Genomic DNA, 20,116 nt, shown 5'->3' with positions numbered 1-20,116 from the left:
AAACAAGATTATATTCTTTCTATTAATACAAATAAAATGTGACTTTATGCCTTATGAAGTATTAAAAGACACTCATAATTAATATGCAGATCATTCATGCAAATGTTTTATACTTTTATTTTAGAAAATCAGCTGACACATAACATATACCAAAGAGTTAGATTGCACATTGTAAACCCACACATTTATTTATCTTGTTCTTGTCACTCGCTCACTCCCTCAGGCACTCAATCAAATGTTGGCAAATTATTTTCACAGTCTCTATTGAAATTAGAAATTGCCTTGTGTTGGAATTAATCAAGAAAGCTAATGTGAGCTTATGCAATTGTTGATAACAAATTACAACACTGGCACTAAAAATGAGACATTTCAACAAAGGAGTGGTCAACAGGCTTCTAAAAATCCCCAACCTGCAATTTCAGCAAAGTATGTGTTTATCCCATGGTCCATGGGTCAAGTTTTAACTAGCTAATTAAATGTGTGGAACTCATTAAGAAGCTCTCCTTATTTCTGTGAACTGGCTTGTGAGTTTGAATGGCAATGAATGAGCATGTGCCTTCCATAGTTAAAGACTTTATTGTTGTACACCCCCAGACTTTCTCTCTTACATTCAACAACACATAGCCCAAAATAAAATACGGGTACTGGTAAAAGATGGAACTACTTTTTTTCCCCCTATAATCAACATGTACAAATTATTTTAATAAACTAAACCTTTTTGTGGCAACAATGCACACAAAGATCCCTCTTGTTGAAGAGGTGTACTATCCATAGCACAACTTTACTGTAGAGCTTTAGGAACAACCTGTTCTACAACTAAACATCACATGTCTAGAAATGACAACAAAAGCATATGCCCATGACACAAACAGTACTGTACATCACAGATGTACATAGCAGACGAGGCACTCCTTGCAGCTTTTAGTAATAGATACATAAATGCTGGAGCTCTTCTGTGGATGAGATGATAAGACATTTCTTATCCATCCCCCACAACATCACTTAAAATCAGGAACATAAAATGTTGACTTCTCAACTGAAGTCAGAAGTAGCAGTGGTCTCTGGAACCCATAAGTTCGGACCTCTGTGCTTTCTAAGACCGCTGCGGTTTCATCTCGCCGTGAATATTTCGTCTCACCGTGAATCTTTGGTCTGAAATAGGCTTAAACCATGCTCACACAGTATAAGCCGGGTTAGTTGCAGTTGCACTTGCAGTAATAACAACTGAGAAATTCACAGTAAGGTTACGTAACCCTCACACATGGTGGGGTCAACGGGCAATCCCTTCGCTTTCATTCTTATTTCCTCCTAGTTCACAAAGAACTTTATACGTTTGTAATTTGTTTACACCAACTTACACGGCGGTGTAAGTGTTACAACAAAAAGAAAATCTGTCACAGTAAAACACTAGAAGTGTGAAAATGCCATGTCCTTCCTTTTCTACCTTATTTGGACAACATCGAGGGTGATGTTGTCATTTGTGGGTTTAGTGTCCGATTTGTTATCCTCTGTCTGCTGAGCCTTTCTGACCACCTTTGGACTAGAACCGGCCTTCCTGGGTATCTGTGGACTGGTTCCTTTCTTTTGCAGCAGGGGGCTGTTGGAGCCTGTGCTCTTGCGGTTAAGCATGGGGCTTCTGGAGCCCTTTGCCTTGGATGGCTGCTGCAGACTATCCATGGTCTTCAGGGGGCGCAGGCCAAGAAGCCCACAGTAGTAGTTACACTGATGGTGGGTCAGGAATTGTTCAATCACTTTCGGGGAGCCCTCCTCCGTAAGACCTTGATAACTGGAAAACAGAAGACATTCTTTAATGGGACTGTAATTCAGCACTAATATTTAATTGAATTGAATTCTCACACACCACACGCACACGCACATGGACACGCAGGCGCGCGCACGCACGCACGCACGCACGCACGCACGCACGCACACACACACACACACACACACACACACACACACACACACGTTGCATGGTTTGGATATGATTTAGATACAAACCCTTTGGATTTGGTCACAACTCTAATATTAGTGAGCTTTCCTCCAACACCTGTGGGACAAAAGAAAATGCAGAAATGTGTTAATAAATACATTTGGATTGTAATCGTTGCTATAGTGCTTGTTCAAATAAGAGGGGTCACTCACACAGTCGCTCCATCTCTTTAGTAGAAAACAAATGTTCAGGTCAGGATGCCAATTTAATCCAATCAGTGAGAGACAACTCAAACAGGATACAGGATAAACAAGGCGACTTGGAAGTGATGGGGGGAGTTTTCTCTCCTGACTGGATTAAATTGGTAACCTGAACTGAAAATGTATTAAGAATTGGAGCTACTGTAGAGAGAACGTTGTACACTCAGTAACCATGATTGCTGTCAGATACAGTATACTAGTATTTTACACTTATTCTTTTTAATTTAATTACCCTCCAGCTGAGTGACCAGTAAGTTGCCATGGGTCCATTGATGGAGCCAGTGTTGGAAAGTGCAGCATTTCTGCTCCACCTCAGAGATGGTTCTGGTGACCAGCCTGCCTTTAGCATCCATTAAACAGTACTTCAGGAATACATCGTCCAGTTCACTCTCCACGGTGGCATATGGTACCGAGTTTGCTGGACGATACATCAGGTACTTAGGAATTACTCTGTAGGCACACAGAAGAAAAGGTTGATAAGCACAAGATACTCCTTTATACATGTGCTTCCTTTCATTCTGCAACTCTACTTCAAGCATTACTTACTCTAGTCCACTGCCAAAGTTCTCAGGCACTCTAGCTTCAGCAGCAAATATTTTACAGTATTCCCGAATCAAGTTTTGAACTTTGCACTCCTGGAAAAACAAATAATTTATTTGATCACAAAATGTAATTACAACATAGGAAAGCCAAAATTATCGATATTACCAAAATATCACTACGGTCACCAAGAGGTCAATAACATTTATAACGCCACAGAAACAATGTCTTTATGCAAGCGTGACAGTACTGTGTTGTAACAAACTGAAATAAATTGCTCAAGTGCTGTTCTGTAGACATGCAATCAAACACTTACTTGCTTAGTAATTTCTTGGTTTCTCTCTGCCAGGCTGTTCCCCTTGTTGGTCCCATATGAAATTGGGTTTTTAATTTTGATGATACAGGTGCTTCCAGACTCAAATACAGGATCCAGGCCATAAATGACCTTTACTTTGCTGGCCTTGTGTGCACAACCATCCCCAATTTGTGTCACCTCGGTCATGATGCGGCCAAAAAACCTTTCGCCCCAGGAGCCAGAGTCTGCCAGGCCTTTAGTGAATATCATGGGGATCATTTCTATTTCCTCTCCAACTGCAAGGAAGAACAACAACAACAACAAAAAAATCACACTTCAACATCAATAAAAGATTCCAGGGTTTGTATTTGTACTTTGCATTTTAAATAACCTGTTCTAAGAAATAAGTGTCTTGTGCTGTTAACAGCCATGCCAGGAGATTTACCTTCCATGTCGTCTTTTAGCAGGATCTCAGACATAACTGTAAAATATAAAATGCATAGTCAGAAGGGGGGAAAATCTGTTAATTTTAGATCTAGACATCACACACATTTGCAGCAGGCCTCATTTACTGTCAACGCTGAGTAGGAAGTCGGTGGTGTCAGTCCCATATTCGTTAGTGATGGTGCAACCATACACCGCACAGTCTAGGCTGGATGCTTGGACAATAGCCAGTGCGACTTGGCTCTCATCTCCTCCACTGGATGGGAAAAACAGGGAGAAACACAGGAACACATGGGGCTGGATGAGCTCAATTGAAAAGCACCTGCTCTCAAGCGATTGTGCACCCACAAGGGGGCAGCGTGGGGCAAATGGAACTTCACGTGATTAAGTATGGGAGTTTTCTGCTGACACTGCAGCCAATAGCACATATATAGACCTTTAATGCCCTCTGGAGGTGGTGAAACAGTGTCTCAGCTTACAGGGTCTGTGTCTGGCCAGAACATTACCTCTGTATGTCACAGCTGTGGGGTTCATAGTTACATGATCTCGAGAGCTCTGGTGCGAAAGGGGGGCTGTGACACTAGCTAAAATGTGTTCATCCTCTGTAGATTATTGTTTCACGTTTTGATCCAGTGCAGCTTAACCAGTCATGTTGGTTACTGAGGAATTCTCACATCAATAGCAATGGTGCTTCTGCATAGAGCAGATTGCTGTCAATTATAGAGGTGGGTTACATTAGTCTCACACATGAGTGATCTTGGGGCTTTCGTTGTGGGTGTGATTACAGACACATGGGGTTATTTTGTTGGCCAGGGATTTACCTTCGTTTGACCTCTAGTATTTCCTCTTCATCTCTGTACCACTTAATTGTGCAGTCACTCAGCACGTTGAAGAACTGGCACCAGAGTTTCAGGTGTCCAGAGGCATCTGGGAAGGCCTCCCCCCTGATCTTGCGAATGACCTGAGGAGCTGGTGGTTTGTGACAGAGAGGGTGCCATCAGAAAGCGCAAGGTAAATATATACTGCACTAGAGAGTGGAGACTTTCTAATGTTTCCAGTTCCTCAAGCTGCAATACATTGACCAGCAGGGGTGGTAAGAGTACTGTTTCTTAACGTAAATATTACTCAAGTAGAAGTACTGTACTTCACTTGTGTTGAGAAATACAAGTAAAGGTTCTAACATAGCTCTTGAAAGACTTTGGGTTACAATTACTTAGTTTTACATGTGATCACAGTTAAATCCTGAAAGTACATGAAAAAAAAACTATTCAATGACAGTATAGGTTACTTGTATTACTTTCCACCCCTGCTGAAAAGTCTTGCATGGCTATGAAATTTGACAGAAATTACAGAAATTATGTCTTGACAAGACAAAGGCAATGGGAAATCTGTGAAACTATACAGAGTTACACAATCACAACAGATAGAATTCAGACCAAATTAGCACTTTACCTTTGAATGGATCCAGCTTCTGCTTCTCTTCTGGCTTGGTGTCTGGCTCCTCCTTTGGAGCCTCTTTCACGACCGCGGGCACCTCCAGAGTAGCCTTTCGGCGGCTCAGCAAAGGGGAGCGCCTCTCCATCGGTGGAGTTGGTGGGGTCTGGAGTAAAGCTGCCCTGCGAGCCTGGCTGGGTGACATGTACGGGGTTTCTTTCTTGCCTTGGGATTCCAGAGTGCCCACAGGGGCCTGGAGTAGCGCTGCTCTGCGAGCCTGGCTAGGTGACATGTATGGGTCTTCTTTTATGTCTGGGGATTCCAGGCTGCCCACAGGGGCCTGGAGTAATGCTGCCCTGCGGGCCTGGCTAGGTGACATGTATGGGGCTTCTTTTATGCCTTGGGATTCCAGGGTGCTGACAGGGGCCTGGAGTATTGCTGCCCTGCGCGCCTGGCTAGGTGACATGTACGGGGTTTCTTTCATGCCTTGGGATTCCAGGGTGCCCACAGGGGCTTGGAGTAATGCTGCCCTGCGGGCCAGGCTAGGTGACATGTATGGGGCTTCTTTTATGCCTTGGGATTCCAGGGTGCCGACAGGGGCTTGGAGTAATGCTGCCCTGCGTGCCTGGCCAGGTGACATGTATGGGGCTTCTTTCTCCAGGGCACCTACGCCAATAGCTATGCCCTCTCCCTCCTCACCTTTCGATTTGGGGACGAAGATTTTGCGTCGGGCCCCAGAAGCCAACTCCTCCGGCGTGGCAGAGCGGATGAGCGACAGACTGTCACTCCGTTTCAGCCGGGGGCTGCTCTCACAGGAAAGGGAGGAGGTCGGTGTCGATCCCCCACTGAGTTCCTCGCCAGTCTTGTCACCTTGGGAGTCACCCACGGTGATGGCAGGGACAGACGGTGCAGCCTGAGTATCTGATCCTGGAGCAGTTTGGAACAAAAACCTGCGGAGACTGGCTGGACTCAACGAAGGAGGGGTGGGGGTTTTAAAGCCCAGTCGGTTAACGGAAGGTTTATCTCTGTGGAGCTCCTCAGTAGTTGTATCAGGATATGTTTTGGACTCAGTGATGGGTTTATCCATTCCTGTTTCTTTGACAACTGTATTTTCTGCTGTTTTAACCAGTGTGAAGACATCAGGGGTTGTCTCTGTTGGCATTTGAACTCTACTTCCCACAGAGGGGCTGTTCTCTATTACATTCTCTGTTATTGCTTCTCTGTGTTGTTCCTTCTTGTGAGTTTCATCTGACTCAAGGCGGGTAATATTCGTTTCAAGATCATGTACTACTCCTTGCAGTATCCCGTAAAGATCCTGTGTTTGTGTATACTCAATTTGAGTGGGCAATTTGACTCCAGGTGGGCTGTCATTACAAGTGATAGAGATTGGTGGGATCACAAACAATGGCATTTTGGGCACTTCATCTGTCTGTGGGGTATCTAAGACAGGATTCATGTGCACATGTATATCATCACCAAAGTTGCTGTCATCAGTAAAGGAAACATTTATAATAGGAAGTGTTGAATAGTCTCTCTGAATGACCTTCTCACCGGGTCGTGTATTTGGCTGCTCTCCACTGTGTATCTTTATTTTGTTGTCTACTTGCGCAATATCCTGTACTGTTTCCATTTGTGGGAGCTTGTCTTCATTTGGCAGAGTTTTCTGTGCGGGTCTAATGCCTTCAGTCATTGGAGAAATGGACATATTATGTTCTGAGACTCTTAGGTCTTGCATATCGGTTGCATCTTCTCTTTGAGAAATGAGAGGCCCTGAATCTGGTTGGTTGGTTAGTGGCGGCACACACTCTACGACCTCAGGCTCCATTATTTCAATTTGCGGGATTATTATTTGATCATTAACCCTTACCTCTGGTGCTATTACTTTAATATCTGGGATGTCTGCAATTGCAGAAGTGAACACTTTTATTTCTGGAACATTCTCTGTCGGCCCATCCAAGTCTCTCTCCCTGCCATCTTGATTTGCCACCATAGTGGGTTCTTCAGATCTACAGACGCTGCCTCCCTTACATTGTGTCTCTGATCCGTTCTTTGATTCGCCCAAGTCCTCTGCTTTTATTTGAGTCAATCTCTGTTTTTCTGTTTCAAACTCTCTGTCAATAGTAAGGGTCTGCCTATAATTTCCTTGCAAACTGTAGCTATTCCCCTCACTGCTCTTAACTTCTGAAAGTGCCTGGTCTGGTATTTTTAGACTGTTAATGTCTAAATCACTGTCCAAAGCAGAAGTGAACACATCATTTCCTTCCAATGCTGACGTAGAATTCTTTTCTCCATTGAGATCATGGTCATCTATGTTTCCGACTGCTACAGGAGTGCATGTTTTTAGGCCGTCATATTCTAATCTTTCTGGGAATACAGTGGCAGAGAATTCCGCATTCATTCCCTGAGTAAGTTGGCCAGATTCCATTTCGGCTTTGAAATTCTCATTCTTAGCACTGTCAGGTGCAGTGGTGTTCTCATCCATTATCAGAATAACTGGCACCTGAATTGGTGACTTAGAATCACATGTTTCTGTTCTCTCTTTATCATTATTATTATTTTCTATTCTCCATTTGTCAAACACAGTAATATTTATATTTGGACATGGCTGTACCTTTGATTTCACTTCATCATTCTCTTCTTTCCGCAGAGGACTTGGATACTGATTAACTTGTGTCTCCAGGTCACTGCCAAGATCGTTGATGTGAATCTCCTTCTTGTGCAAAGTTCCAGTCAGATTTTCATTGGGGGAGTTGATAGAACCAGGAAGACCCCGGGTTGTTGTTTCCTCAGTTGTGGCATTGTGATCAGGCCCCGGTGAAACCATAAGGACTGTTGGTATTGCTTCCGGTGCTGAAACAACTTGGATGATAGGGATGTTCTGGGAGTCTTGTGCAACCTGAAAGGGATTAAACAAACATTTTAGGTCAGGGGTCTTCAACGTTTTCAGGCCAAGCACCCCTTTTTTGAAAGAGAGATGAAGCAGGGACCCCTACAACCTTTTCAGAGATTCCATAGTTTAATTGTTTGACAGCACAATCACCAGTATATTTATTTCAGTGTTTTCCGATATCTGACCACTTGAAAGTCTGCTCTTTTCCCCAAATTTCACATTTCACTCTGTACTCAGTCTGCTCTTTTTCCCCTCTACAACAAACGCTCTTTGCCGAAAATAGCCGATCTACGATCTGCCATTTTTGGCTAATGAATCGCATTTTTATAGCGCTTTTCCAAGTGCTCAAAGCGCTTTACAATGGTTCATTCATTCATTCATACATTGGGAGGTAAAGCGGCGAACAGTCGACGCCAGTGCAGGGGTTGACACTAAGGTCTCAGAGGCACTTGCTCGTCGGGCAAGTACAGGTCAAATTCTACTTGCCCAAAGGTAATGCCCACTTGCCCGAAAAGTAAATCGTCCATTATAAAATGATAGGTAAAATTTGAATTACCGTTCAATTTAACACTTTTTTTTTACTTTCTGGGCTGTGCGGGGAAAAAAAAGAGTCATATCTCAATTTTTATCCAAATATCTATGGGTATCATAGGTATCATAGGAAGTTGAACTATGGGTTCAACTTCACTCCTATTTTATATTTTTAAGTGTAGCAACAGCTCATTAAAGCTCAACAGTGCTTTTATTTTACATTCCACAGACCAGAAGACAGAGCGCTCTGGCCATGTTCAGGTGTTTAGACAGATATCTTGTGTTGTGTTTATAGACGGTTGCGTCCCCTCTCAAACTAGCACTTGCCCAGTCGGGCAACCTGAAAGAAATCTCCACCTGCCCGAAGGTTTTATTTACCTGCCGGGGGCAGGTGGGCAAGCCTATTAGTGTCAACGCCTGGCCAGCGTCCTCACTTCCCACATTCACACACCAATGGTGGCAAGCTGACACCGACCGACTCATTGGAGGCAATGTGGGGTTCAGTGTCTTCGATCTGCTATTTTTGGCTAAAGTTCTCAGAATATGGACGAGAAAAAAAATGTTTCTATCACTCAAAGATTTGGAGGACCCCCTGTAGTAACTCTGAGGACCCCCTAGGGGCCCGGACCCCCTGTTGAAGACCTGTGTTTTAGGTCACATTCAAACATGTGCATCATAGTCATTGTTTAAAAATTAACTCCATGAAACATATCATAACTCATACAAGTTTTGCATGCAAAATCAGTTTTTATAATTTTAAATCTGACAGTTTGCAGAGGCCTGATGCAGAGCCTATTGCAGACAAACACAAACTATTTTTTACATTTGTCATGGCTAACCATGTGACTCTAAGGTGTGTAAAATGTATGGTAACCTTTTCCTTTCACAATGATACTTTTAGATTGAGATTGAGGTAGATTGATATTTTCATGAAGATGAAACACAGATTTGGACAAATTGTGTTTTGCCCTGTTGACAAACAGTATAGAATTGTGGGAAGTGTTTATTAACTTGTAAATAGCAAATTAGCAATCAAAAATGGGGAAAGACATCCACTAAATTCTCCACAGCATATCACACAATAAAACGTGCCTCAGTGTTAATTGAACTGTGAGGGAAATATTTCAAAAGTTTATAATCCCGCCAAGGCTAGAAAGGATAATTATTTTACTCCTGTGAGTCCGTGTGTCCGTATCTGTCCATCTGTAAACAGCTAATCTCGGGCACTGCTGGACCGATCGGTGTGAAACTTTGCAAGAAGCCTCCTGGGACAGCACCTGTACAGCACTTAGGTCGACCTTTTGTCGTTGTAATATGTTCTTCACAAATAAAAGGTTTGAGTTGAGTTGAGGCCAAGGAAGAACCTCTGTCCCAAAGCTGTCAAATTGGCCTGTAATAGCGCCATGAGGGCAGTGTTTCAAAACAAATTGTCTACTACCACTCCTACAGATTTTGTTGCTACACATTATCTCTGTAGTCATGTGGTCAAGACCTACAGTATATGTCAGAATTCTCTTATACTCCATTCCAAATGGCTACGATTGGCTTCAAAAGTTTGCCACAAAATGCCTGCCATGAACACAGGGTTCCGATTGCTGTGAACTTTGCATGCCCATTCCCACAAGGCCAGTGGTTCTCAACCTTTTCAGGCAGCGACCCCCAAAATAATCATATTTTATGGGGATCCCCCCCCCCCCCCCACCCCCACCCTGACAAGCACTAAGAGTTGAGGCATTACACTTTGTATAACGCAGTTCTATGTGAGCATGTAGATCGGCTATTTTCACAATTTCTGCCTCTAATATTTGACAATTTGGCCAATGTTTAATTTGTCATTTTAGAGGTACTAAAAAGTCCTTAAATTGTCACTTTAGAAATGTGCGGATACACTCTAGTCTGTACACTTAAACTTTATGATGGTTTATTTACTGAGGAGTGGAAAAACAACGTTTCACATTAAGCTAATCATCTAGGGTCCCGACCCACAGGTTGAGAACCACTGCACTAGGCCATGGAAGATCTGTCACTATTTTTCTTTTCTTTTTTTCCCCTTTCAAATCTGCCTCATGGTGGTGCTACAACAGATAGCAACACAGCCTGGGTAGGCAACCCGGCTGACGGCATATGGTGGGGATCTGTGCTCCAAGGAGCACACTTTTCAAGCATACTGAAATGGGTAAATCCCTTTTGGAGGGACTGAACTGGTAAGGGAGGTTTAAAGTACTGATTTACCTGCTGGGTGGAAACACCAGGGGAAAGGGAAATTCCCACCTGCTTGAGGTGTGGTGTTTCAAAGAGTGAGCTTGTTGTGTACCATGGCAAGGTCAAGGGACCATTATGTAATTCCAAATGGGTTACTTTTTATTATGGTGTTTGGGAAATTAAAATGTAATGTATAAATAACCAGTTTAACATTAATTTGTCTTCAAGACATCAATTGAAATATTCCTCAGCTAAGAAAATATAATTCAAATGGCTGAATACAGAGATACAATTATTTCCCTGTAAATCCATCATTGATAAATCATAGTAATACTCAAAGTTAACACAGACAGACAATGCTTTCCATCCGCCTGTTTTTATTGCTCCAACCCTCTGTGACATCATTGCAATATGATTGGACAGGAGAAAGCAGCAAGTAAACAGAAGTCGTTGCTTTCAATGGAAGGGAACTGGAGTCACATTCAGAATAAACTAACTAAAAATAAGGGTATAAAATAATAAAATAAGCAATAGCTAGCCCTTCATTTAACGGAGGTTCTTGTGAGCAAACACTGTTTAGGTGAATGCTCCCAAGTTCCTCCAACAACACAGCCATATATATTTATATTATGACAATATAGGGAAAGGGAAGTCACGGTTCCACATTATGTAGAAAACCAGTGCTTGTCAGCAGGTGCAGACCAGTGTGTGAACAGGGTGGAGAGAGTGGAGGAGCACATTTTACTGCACTTTCCTCTAATCCACAAACCACACATCAGACATAGGAAGTTAACCACCCTATTATACTATTATACTAATTCAAATTACAAGCAAAAATAAACAATTTTTGCACAGAATGTTTATTTCTGGCAAATGTTGCTGAATTATGACAACACTATTATGACAACATGCCCAGAATAGGGAGGCTAGGGTTCATGTGGTTACTGAAAATTAGTTTTGAAAATGTACACCTAACCCTTTAAAAACAATTACAGTACCTTATCTTATACCTGACTTGGCAGTCACCAATCGACACATTTCATAGACCAAATAAGTTGAGGTCATAACTCAACTTATAAAATGTAAGGCTGGTTTGCCATGAAACTTGCTGTGAACATTCATGCTCCCCAGTGAAGGAACCCTCAACCTTTTCTCTTTTGTCACCCTCAGGCCAAATTGTCTTTGCATACAAGATATCTCATAATAGGCAATCTATTGATAATAGACCTAAAAAACACATACCATTGTCATACCATTTTAGCTGCAATAGTGAGACCATGGGCCCCTAGAATGGCATGTAGGTTGGTCCAAAGGAGCAGCCCAGCCTCTAGGGGCCGCTAGCAGGTCTTTTTTAATACCCAGACTATTTTGATCATACAGACATTTCCCTCAATTCCATTCAGGCATAAAACAATTAAACAAAATACAACTATATGTAATTTCAAAGAGATGTTCACGCGTAACATTAAGCAAAACCCCATGAGTTCCTTTACAATGGAGACTACACTCAGTGTCACAGATTGAATCCAAAACAAAATGTCTAATATAATAATTCAACAATTATCTATCAGCATTCTTACTATATACCTCATTTATATTTTGCTACACACTGGTGTTGAAAACAACAACAATTTCCAAGCTTACACGACAATCCAATGGCTTTAGAGTTTAACTATTATAATATAATATAGACTACTAAGTACAAGGCACAAACTAGCTCTCTGCAAATAGAAAGCCCTCCTCCCTCCACTTCAGATGAGAAAGAGGTTTATTTTAAGATGTGGCAGTCAGCAAAGAATTTGGCCAATGTGAAGAGGTCCTTGATTCATGCTGAGACCTGCTTCAGACTCAACCAAGTCACCGACTGCACAACCCGCTGTCTGCATAATTACTAATTATGCAGACAGCGGGCTGTGCAGTCGGTGACTTGGTTGTAATGTGATGTGTATTGTATCGCTATTAAATGTATCGTTACACCCCTAATCATTAGCTCTGTTACTTTGTAATGACCTGAATCACCTCTGACCTTCCGGCTTCACAACTACCTCTGACACATGAGATAACTGCACTCTCACCACAATCAACCTTAAAATTGCCTCATTAAATAATACTGTGTATTTGATGTATTTTATTTACACATCAAAATGTCCCCTTTTGATGCACTTTATCACTTTTTGATTACTCACTTTTAATGAGTATCTTTTAAACCCTTTATACTTACTGGTCAGAGTCTGACAGGTGCCTACACTCTATCCATCTAGTTTGTACTTAGATGCACAACTTTCAACTTGTGCCCTGTTAAAATATGCTGCTGGTTCCTTATTTTCCCTATGTGATGCGTGACTGTGTTTGTGTGTGTGTTAGTGTGGGAGGAGAGGGGGGGGGGGGGGCGTGCTCTCGAGTGACGCACTTAGGTTGCACAGCTGCTCACATGTCCATTCAGGCTGACTCACTCACCCCTTCACTGCCACTGTACGCATTAGAAGTAACTTGTGTTCCTTGACTGTCAATATCTGGGATACGCTGTGTGAGTCTGTAGTTGAAGGTTGTCATTGTTTTGTTCATGATCTACAGCAAACTGTTCATACATCGTTTGCATAGTTTTGGGCTGAAGGCCCGAGGAAGCTCATTTAACCTCTTGTCACACAAATGTGCAGCCTATAAATAACTCCTAAGAGGCTGCCTACTCCTGCGCAAAACATGGTTACCATGTCGTCAGTCAACAAGGCACAACTCACCTCTTTGCTGGCTGGAGCCCCTGGGATGGCTACGGCTTTGACCAGAGCTGGCCTGTCCACCTCCACGGACACATCCATTGGTTCCACAGCCTCCGTAGCATCCTCTGGCCCCTGCTGTGTAGAATAAGCTATGCTCTCTTGTGGTTCTTGATGAGCTGGAGTGAAGTCTCTGTATAAAATACGAGCCACCCGTTCCTGTGGCGTTAATGGCAACACTTGTTGTTCCGTGACCACAGTGTTTGAAATCTCCCGTGCCTGACCCAGCTCCATGGGTACGTCTTGTGCAAGAGTTTTTGAAATCTTTCGTTTGCGCTCTGGTATTGGTGGGGTTTCTGGTTTAAGTATTTGTGGTTGAACCGGAGAGAACGGGTGATCAACCTCTCTGTCCTCGTGTATCTTATGATCATGAACGTCCTTCTTATTCTTACCAAAGAAGAAATCTTTGACTGAGTGGAGCACAGAGGAGATGGAGGCCTGGATGTGATGGTGGTCATGATCCTTATGAGGCTTACCATCCTTTTTACCATCTAGGCCTAGGGCATTGCTTTGTGATGCCTCTGACAGCCTTTTGTTGTCATTCTCTCTCTCAATCTCCAATTCTTTCTCTCTCCCTTCATGCACTTTTGCTAGTGAGTTTTCTCTTCCCTTTGCATCCCTCTCTTTACCTTTTCTCTCTTGCTCTCTTTCTTCCTTGTTACTGGCATCTACAATAGATGCATCCATCTCTTTAGGTTTCTCAACATTAGATAATGTCTTTTTCTCCTCAGATGTATCCTTCTCTGGAGGTTTCTCAACATTAGATAATGTCTTTTTCTCCTCAGATGTATCCTTCACTGGAGGTTTCTCAACATTAGATAATGTCTTTTTCTCCTCAGATGTATCCTTCTCTGGAGGTTTCTCAACATTAGATAATGTATTTTTCTCCTCAGATGTATCCATCTCTTTAGGTTTCTCAACATTAGATAATGTCTTTTTCTCCTCAGATGTATCCATCTCTTTAGGTTTCTCCCCACGTGATAACGTATTTTTCTCTGCAAGAAACTGCGCCAAACCTATCCCCCCATCATATGAGTTTTCACCTCCATTTCCCATCATATGAATTCTGTTATTGCTGCTGCTGCTGCTACTAAGTCCTGCCTCTACACCATTCGCAATCTTTATCTTCTTTTTGGCCGTCTTGTCCACATTATTGTCTGAGGACGTCACAGGTGCTGCTGCCTCCTCAACTCCAGTGCTGAGGACCGAAGGCTCCTCCTTCGATGGGATGGGTCTCTTCCTCTGTTCTTGCTGAACATTCTCCTTGTCCACCTTTTTACTTTCCTCCAACTCCCTCTTCTTGTTTTCTGCTTTCTGCTTCAGCTTAGCAAAGAACTTCTGGTGGATCATGTATTCACTCATGGTGCCAACCTCCAGGACTCCTGAGCAGGAGACAATGCCCTTGCTGTTGCTGGCCGAGGCCTGATAGATTGCAGCGTCATCCAACGTGCAGCTGAAAAGAGAAAAGATCATATTCATAAATATGTACTGTGATAGATAAAATGTTAACATATCCATCAAAATGCATACCTTTATAGTTTAACTACTAGTGTTTTCTCATTGTCTTACTTGTAAATATGAAGGCTGTGAGTTTTTCCATTGCGGCGAACCTCATATTTTGGGAGCCCACAGTACCGGTCAATCTCCATATCATCTTTATACCACTTCAGATCTGGAGCTGGATAACCTGTAGACATATAAAGCATTACTGGAACCACTATTGCCTCGTGTAGTGTGCTTTATCACATATCCAGCCTTTATTTGCCATGGGAGAGCGGAGTAATGGAAGGAGGGTGAGAAGCTTGCACTTGATTGGACAGTGCAAGCAGTGTCTTCCCTTGGGGGTTATACGGGAGCTGACTAATCAGTAGGGATGGAGCTCGAAACCCGAGCTCATTACAAACTAGATAACAACTTTATCGAGACCAGGTATCAATAAGCTTTGGGCTTAACGAGACTGTTATCGAGCATATCAGCCCATGACATCATGTTTAAACAGTCAAGACAAGAGGAATAATCAAGAATTAAATCTAATCACCCACACTGGCCCAAAAATGTCGGTCTAAGAAGTGTATTGATACCTGCCAACTGATACTCACAATCACTCACAACTGGCCAATAAAAAAAGATACCAGTTCTGTTCAGTATTGTTGTCTCACGTCTTTCCAAAATATATTAGAAAACGCTCAGTAGTGGGCTCGATAAAAGCCCGGATCAATAAGCAGGGTCGATAAGGTGCTCATCAGGGACGGCTCCAGGGGGGGGGCCCCCTGGTGAAGGACTAGGCCCCCCTCTCCCCACAAACAATTCAGGCTTTTGCAAATCCCGCCCCATTCTGCCCTGTTACTATGATGGGACATTAACCCTGGGCAGATTGTTTTTATAGTGGCAGTGAATGGGATTTTTTTTTCTTTCATAGCCTCATTATTGCAATTTAAAGTACCAAAGGAAAAACATCTAGGTGATATTAATAAAAAGGGAAGACAAAGGTACAGTAGTTACATTGCAAAACAGGGGGTTTCCCCGAAAATATATGTTTTAATTTGTTTAATCCCAGTGGGACAGAATCACTATTGCAGATTCTTTTATAGTGGAAGTGGATGGGATTTCTTTTCCCTTCATAGCCTCATTACAGCTATATAAAGTACCAAAAAAAACACATCTACGTGATATTAATAAAAAGGGAAGAAAAAGGTACAGTAATTACATAGCAAAACAGTAATTTTCCCCCGAAAATATATGTTTTAATTAGTTTAATCCTCTGGATCAGAGAGAGAATAGAAATCGCGCATTGCATCTTGGGTAGGAAGAGGAGAACTATATCTGTTCTCCTCACATAATAGGCTGGCTTTTCGAAATTCTGCCCATTTAAAATATATGTACCCAAACGTAACAAGTTAGACCATTGATAAGGTCCATGTGAACTAGTCTGTTGAAGCTTATTCATTACAATGATCGCAAACGCTATGGTCGCGAGCGGCCTGGCCGTGCTCCGCAGTGCGGACAGCCGGTGAAAGACGGCTCCCACTTTCTCCGACTGCAGAACTCCACCCCCGCTTGCAAAAAGTGAATGTATTTTTCTGGTTGGCCAGTCAGGGAGTCTCAGGGACCAATCAGAAGGCTGACAAACGGTGAATTGTGATGAAAAGTATTTATGGAATAAATAAATGTAATATATATGAATATGTGAATGACAACTGACTGACTTCTATGTAAACCATACTATATGGACAGTTTGTTCTGCATGTCACTATATGCTGGAAAGCCTCACAATAACCCTATCCGATCAGCTACAGTCCACAGATTTGGAGCTGGCATCTGCCAAAGATCTGGTCTGTTCAGTTATCAATACGCTAAGCAAAGAAATTGTGTTTGTCGTATTCATTATTGTTTGTTGGCCAAATGTATTCGCCATTGCTCTAAAAAAGCCAGCTCCCCCATAGCCCCCGAGTCACAATATCTCTGGAGCCGTCGCTGGTGCTCATTATCAATAACAATTAACAAGCTCCATCCCTACTAATCAGCACAGCAAGTGCCTGAATTGGCATTGTGAGTGATGTCATTTCTGATTCTGAAGGAATTCAGCATGTCATGGATGAAAATAGCGACCTATGACCATCCACAGAATAGCTGTGCTGGAGGCCAGCCGTAGCTGTTGTGTTTTCAACAAACTTCCTCCCCACAGTGTCTGGGAATCCCAGCAGGACTGCCATTTCATTTGGGGGGGGGGCAGGTCAGGCAGGACTGTAATGTTAACCACATGAACCCTAGTGTCCCTATTCTGGGAAAGACATAATAGGTGAAAATTTGGCAAAAATGGGAAAATCAACACGTTGCGATCCATTGTGAGTTTGAAGACTATTTTCGGCTATAGAGATTTTTGGTTAAGAGGGAAGAAAGAAGGGGACCAAGTATAGACCCCTGGCATGGGGGACACGGGTCAAGTACATAGGGTTTAAGTGGTTAAAATATTATTCAATGAATGTGATGATGAAATGTTATTTTCTCCTTGTCTTTGTGAATAAATAAGGCTTTGTTATGTAATAACAAAATTATCAACGGACATGGATGATTATTTAAAAATAAATCTATAACAATTTAGATTGATGATCTTTCGGGCTGTGGCATCATGACTGTGGACTGTAAAAAAACTTCCCTACTTGAATTTGTATAACATCTTGTAAAACTTGTTTTCATTCCAAACTGACTAGTGTCTACTCTAGAATTCCCCAAGTGTTTTTCTGTTATGTAGTGGCGTCGCTTTATTTTTGTTTCCCCATATGAATGCCGAATCAAGACAGTCTAGTCTCGCCAGTTGCACTGCGATTTGGAATAAAACATGAATATATAAGCGATTATAAATACCAAACTAAATGAAACTATTTTAAAAAATATTACAATTTATGATGCTTCTGGCTAAGGGGAATCAATTTGGAAGAGCACAGTGCTCTTGGTTTCTGCTCTTGTTTCCACACGCCTGGTGATGCGAAGTTATATCTGGTCTAGATCGGATCCAAAAACTACAAAAAGGAGTTGATCTCAGTCTAGTTTGCACTGTCACTATGACATTGATTATGTAGTTTGTAACAATAAAAAACAACAATAGCAATTCATCTCACAACAAATAAACACTGCACGATTCTATTCAAACCTTATAAATGATAGGCCTATCTACCATTGTCAACTGACACTTAAAACAATGGGCTTCTCTGCCTTCTGTTGTGACATGAAATTAACCACATCCTGTCTGACACGTGGCCTCATGATCTGAATCTGAAACCTTTCCATCACATGACCAAAAGACAAGCAGAAGCATGTGGAACAAAACCGTGGTTGTTCAATGCAGGCTTACCTGACACAACACAGGTGAACTTCACATTACAGTTTTCTGACACTGCCTTTGATTTTAGGGTGCTGTCAAAGGATGGCTGTATGTCCTCCGTCAGCTGCGCCATCACAGTACATAAAGTACTCCTGGAGGGGAAACACTGTTGCTTTAGAGAATGTTCTTCAATCGCATGTTGCTGCTACTGTATTAAAGCAATAATAAAATCCCTCTGCGTCATCCGAGTGACTTCTCAGTCAAATGCATTCCAATTACTTGATTATTCAACTGTGATTAAGAGAAAAGGGAAAAAGATGTTAATTGAAATTAAAAGTCGTGAAGAGAGACATTGAAATTAGATTTTCCTCAGGCGTTGAAAAGGTGACGCAGTTACAGTACATACAACGTGAGACATCAAACGAAACAATTAAGGCAAGGCTGAAAATCGAAAACTGAAGTCAATATTCATCAATAAAACTGAACTCATAGTCATTTGACAACATTGCTTACGTCATGGTTAAAAGGTGTGCAGGTTTGCTGTTTCATTTATGGGCTCAACTGGGAGGTGATGTTAAGATGTTAGTTGGGAAGGAATGTTGTAAAAGTATTGATTACCTCATAGGCCTGTAGTGAGAATACCGTGAATAGCTATTCAGAGAAGAGGCAAATAAATGGAACTCAGTTATCTACGACTATTATGTTTATGCTTTCAAGGAACTCAACCTACTTGTGAGATGCAAATGAGTTATTTATTGATTATTTATGTCCTTTCTTAAAAAGCCTCAAATTGTGTTTCCTTATGATAGCCTCCAAATTTGAAAGATATGATCACACTAAATTGTTATTAAATACGCTATAATACACTAAATTATTACTGAAGACATATAAATCATATTTTGACATTTTTAACCACAACACAAATTGTTCTGCAATCCATTTAAGCAGTATTTCTCTGTTACTACAAATACAGTATTTGCCAATTTAAGCTTAATGTATACTTTTTTCATACGAAGGAGTACATTTTCAAGTGATTTATTTTTCTTTTCTTTTTTCTCCAGTGGGCGACACTGCTGTATCATGATCAAGGCTATATTTCACCAACAGCTGTCATTGGGTACCTTTTAATAAGAGTTGAAGAGATGAACACTGATTTACACGTATAGAGTACAGATTCATGAATCATACCTGTTTTCAGGCCTGACATTGGAGAGATAAGTACTGCGGCCCTGCTCTGGGCGGCCATTGGAAAGGCTGTTCTCCTCTTCACTGAAGCTGCTTGTCCTCCCATTGGCAGAGAAAGAACGGGGCATTGGTCGTCTGGAAGTCATGGTCCGTGGAAGTGATTCACAAAAATTGGGGAAAAATGCACCATACAACTCCTTGTTTTAAACAGGCTCAGCTTGTCATGGTTCAGCGCCCTGTTTTGAGTTGAAGTGTGTTATCCATGGAAAAAGCCACTAAGAAGGGACAAAGAAAAGTTAAACATTATTTACAGGAACATTTCATTAAAGCTATAATGAAATAATTAATAGCAAAGTTACACTATTGTAGCCTAAGTCAACATGTGTAAGCTACTGTTATTGAACTAAAAGACACGAGCTCACAGCCCATACTGTTCCCGTTTGACCAAGAAGAGCACTTGAATTGTAAGAAGTTATAAATAGGATCAAATAGTTTGCTGTTGAAGCCCATAACATAACCCTGAGACATTCCATTTATCCTGAAGATATTAACATGAAGTTAATGTAGACCAGAGAGCATAAAACACTGTAAATTGGCCCAACTTACCATTGAGATCCTTTCTGTTCCTTTGGGTGCATTAGTCCAACAGACAGTTCTCTGCAATTGTCAATCCCGGGCACACATGCCAGCAGGGGTCTATTTATAGGAGGCCTACAAATAGGTGCAAGTGCACATCACACTTTCCGCTACTAGCCTTAAGACTTACATAGATGCCTAAAAGATCAAATAAATGAATAGAGCAGTGG

The 20,116-nt window shown here is 41.9% G+C and overlaps 1 protein-coding gene across 1 annotated transcript; it reads right to left on the bottom strand.

Moving 5' to 3' along the window:
- Positions 1-1,440: 1,440 nt before the first annotated feature.
- alpk3a (alpha-kinase 3a) lies at positions 1,441-19,456 on the bottom strand (the record flags this gene model as incomplete). The annotated part of the gene is made up of 17 exons (XM_080736938.1): positions 1,441-1,786; positions 2,002-2,050; positions 2,426-2,643; positions 2,740-2,828; positions 3,050-3,324; positions 3,474-3,509; positions 3,601-3,728; positions 4,294-4,441; positions 4,925-5,072; positions 5,241-5,333; positions 5,577-6,158; positions 7,518-7,802; positions 13,268-14,756; positions 14,873-14,990; positions 18,156-18,277; positions 18,744-18,776; positions 19,314-19,456. 17 exons carry the CDS (start codon positions 19,454-19,456, stop codon positions 1,441-1,443), a joined length of 4,302 nt encoding a protein of 1,433 aa, XP_080593064.1.
- Positions 19,457-20,116: the final 660 nt, after the last annotated feature.

This window comes from Nannobrachium achirus (assembly GCF_963921795.1).
Source record: "Nannobrachium achirus genome assembly, chromosome: 11".
NCBI lineage: Eukaryota > Metazoa > Chordata > Actinopteri > Myctophiformes > Myctophidae > Nannobrachium > Nannobrachium achirus.
Note: the sequence above shows the minus strand (reverse complement) of the source record. Positions and strands in the feature narration are given on the sequence as shown.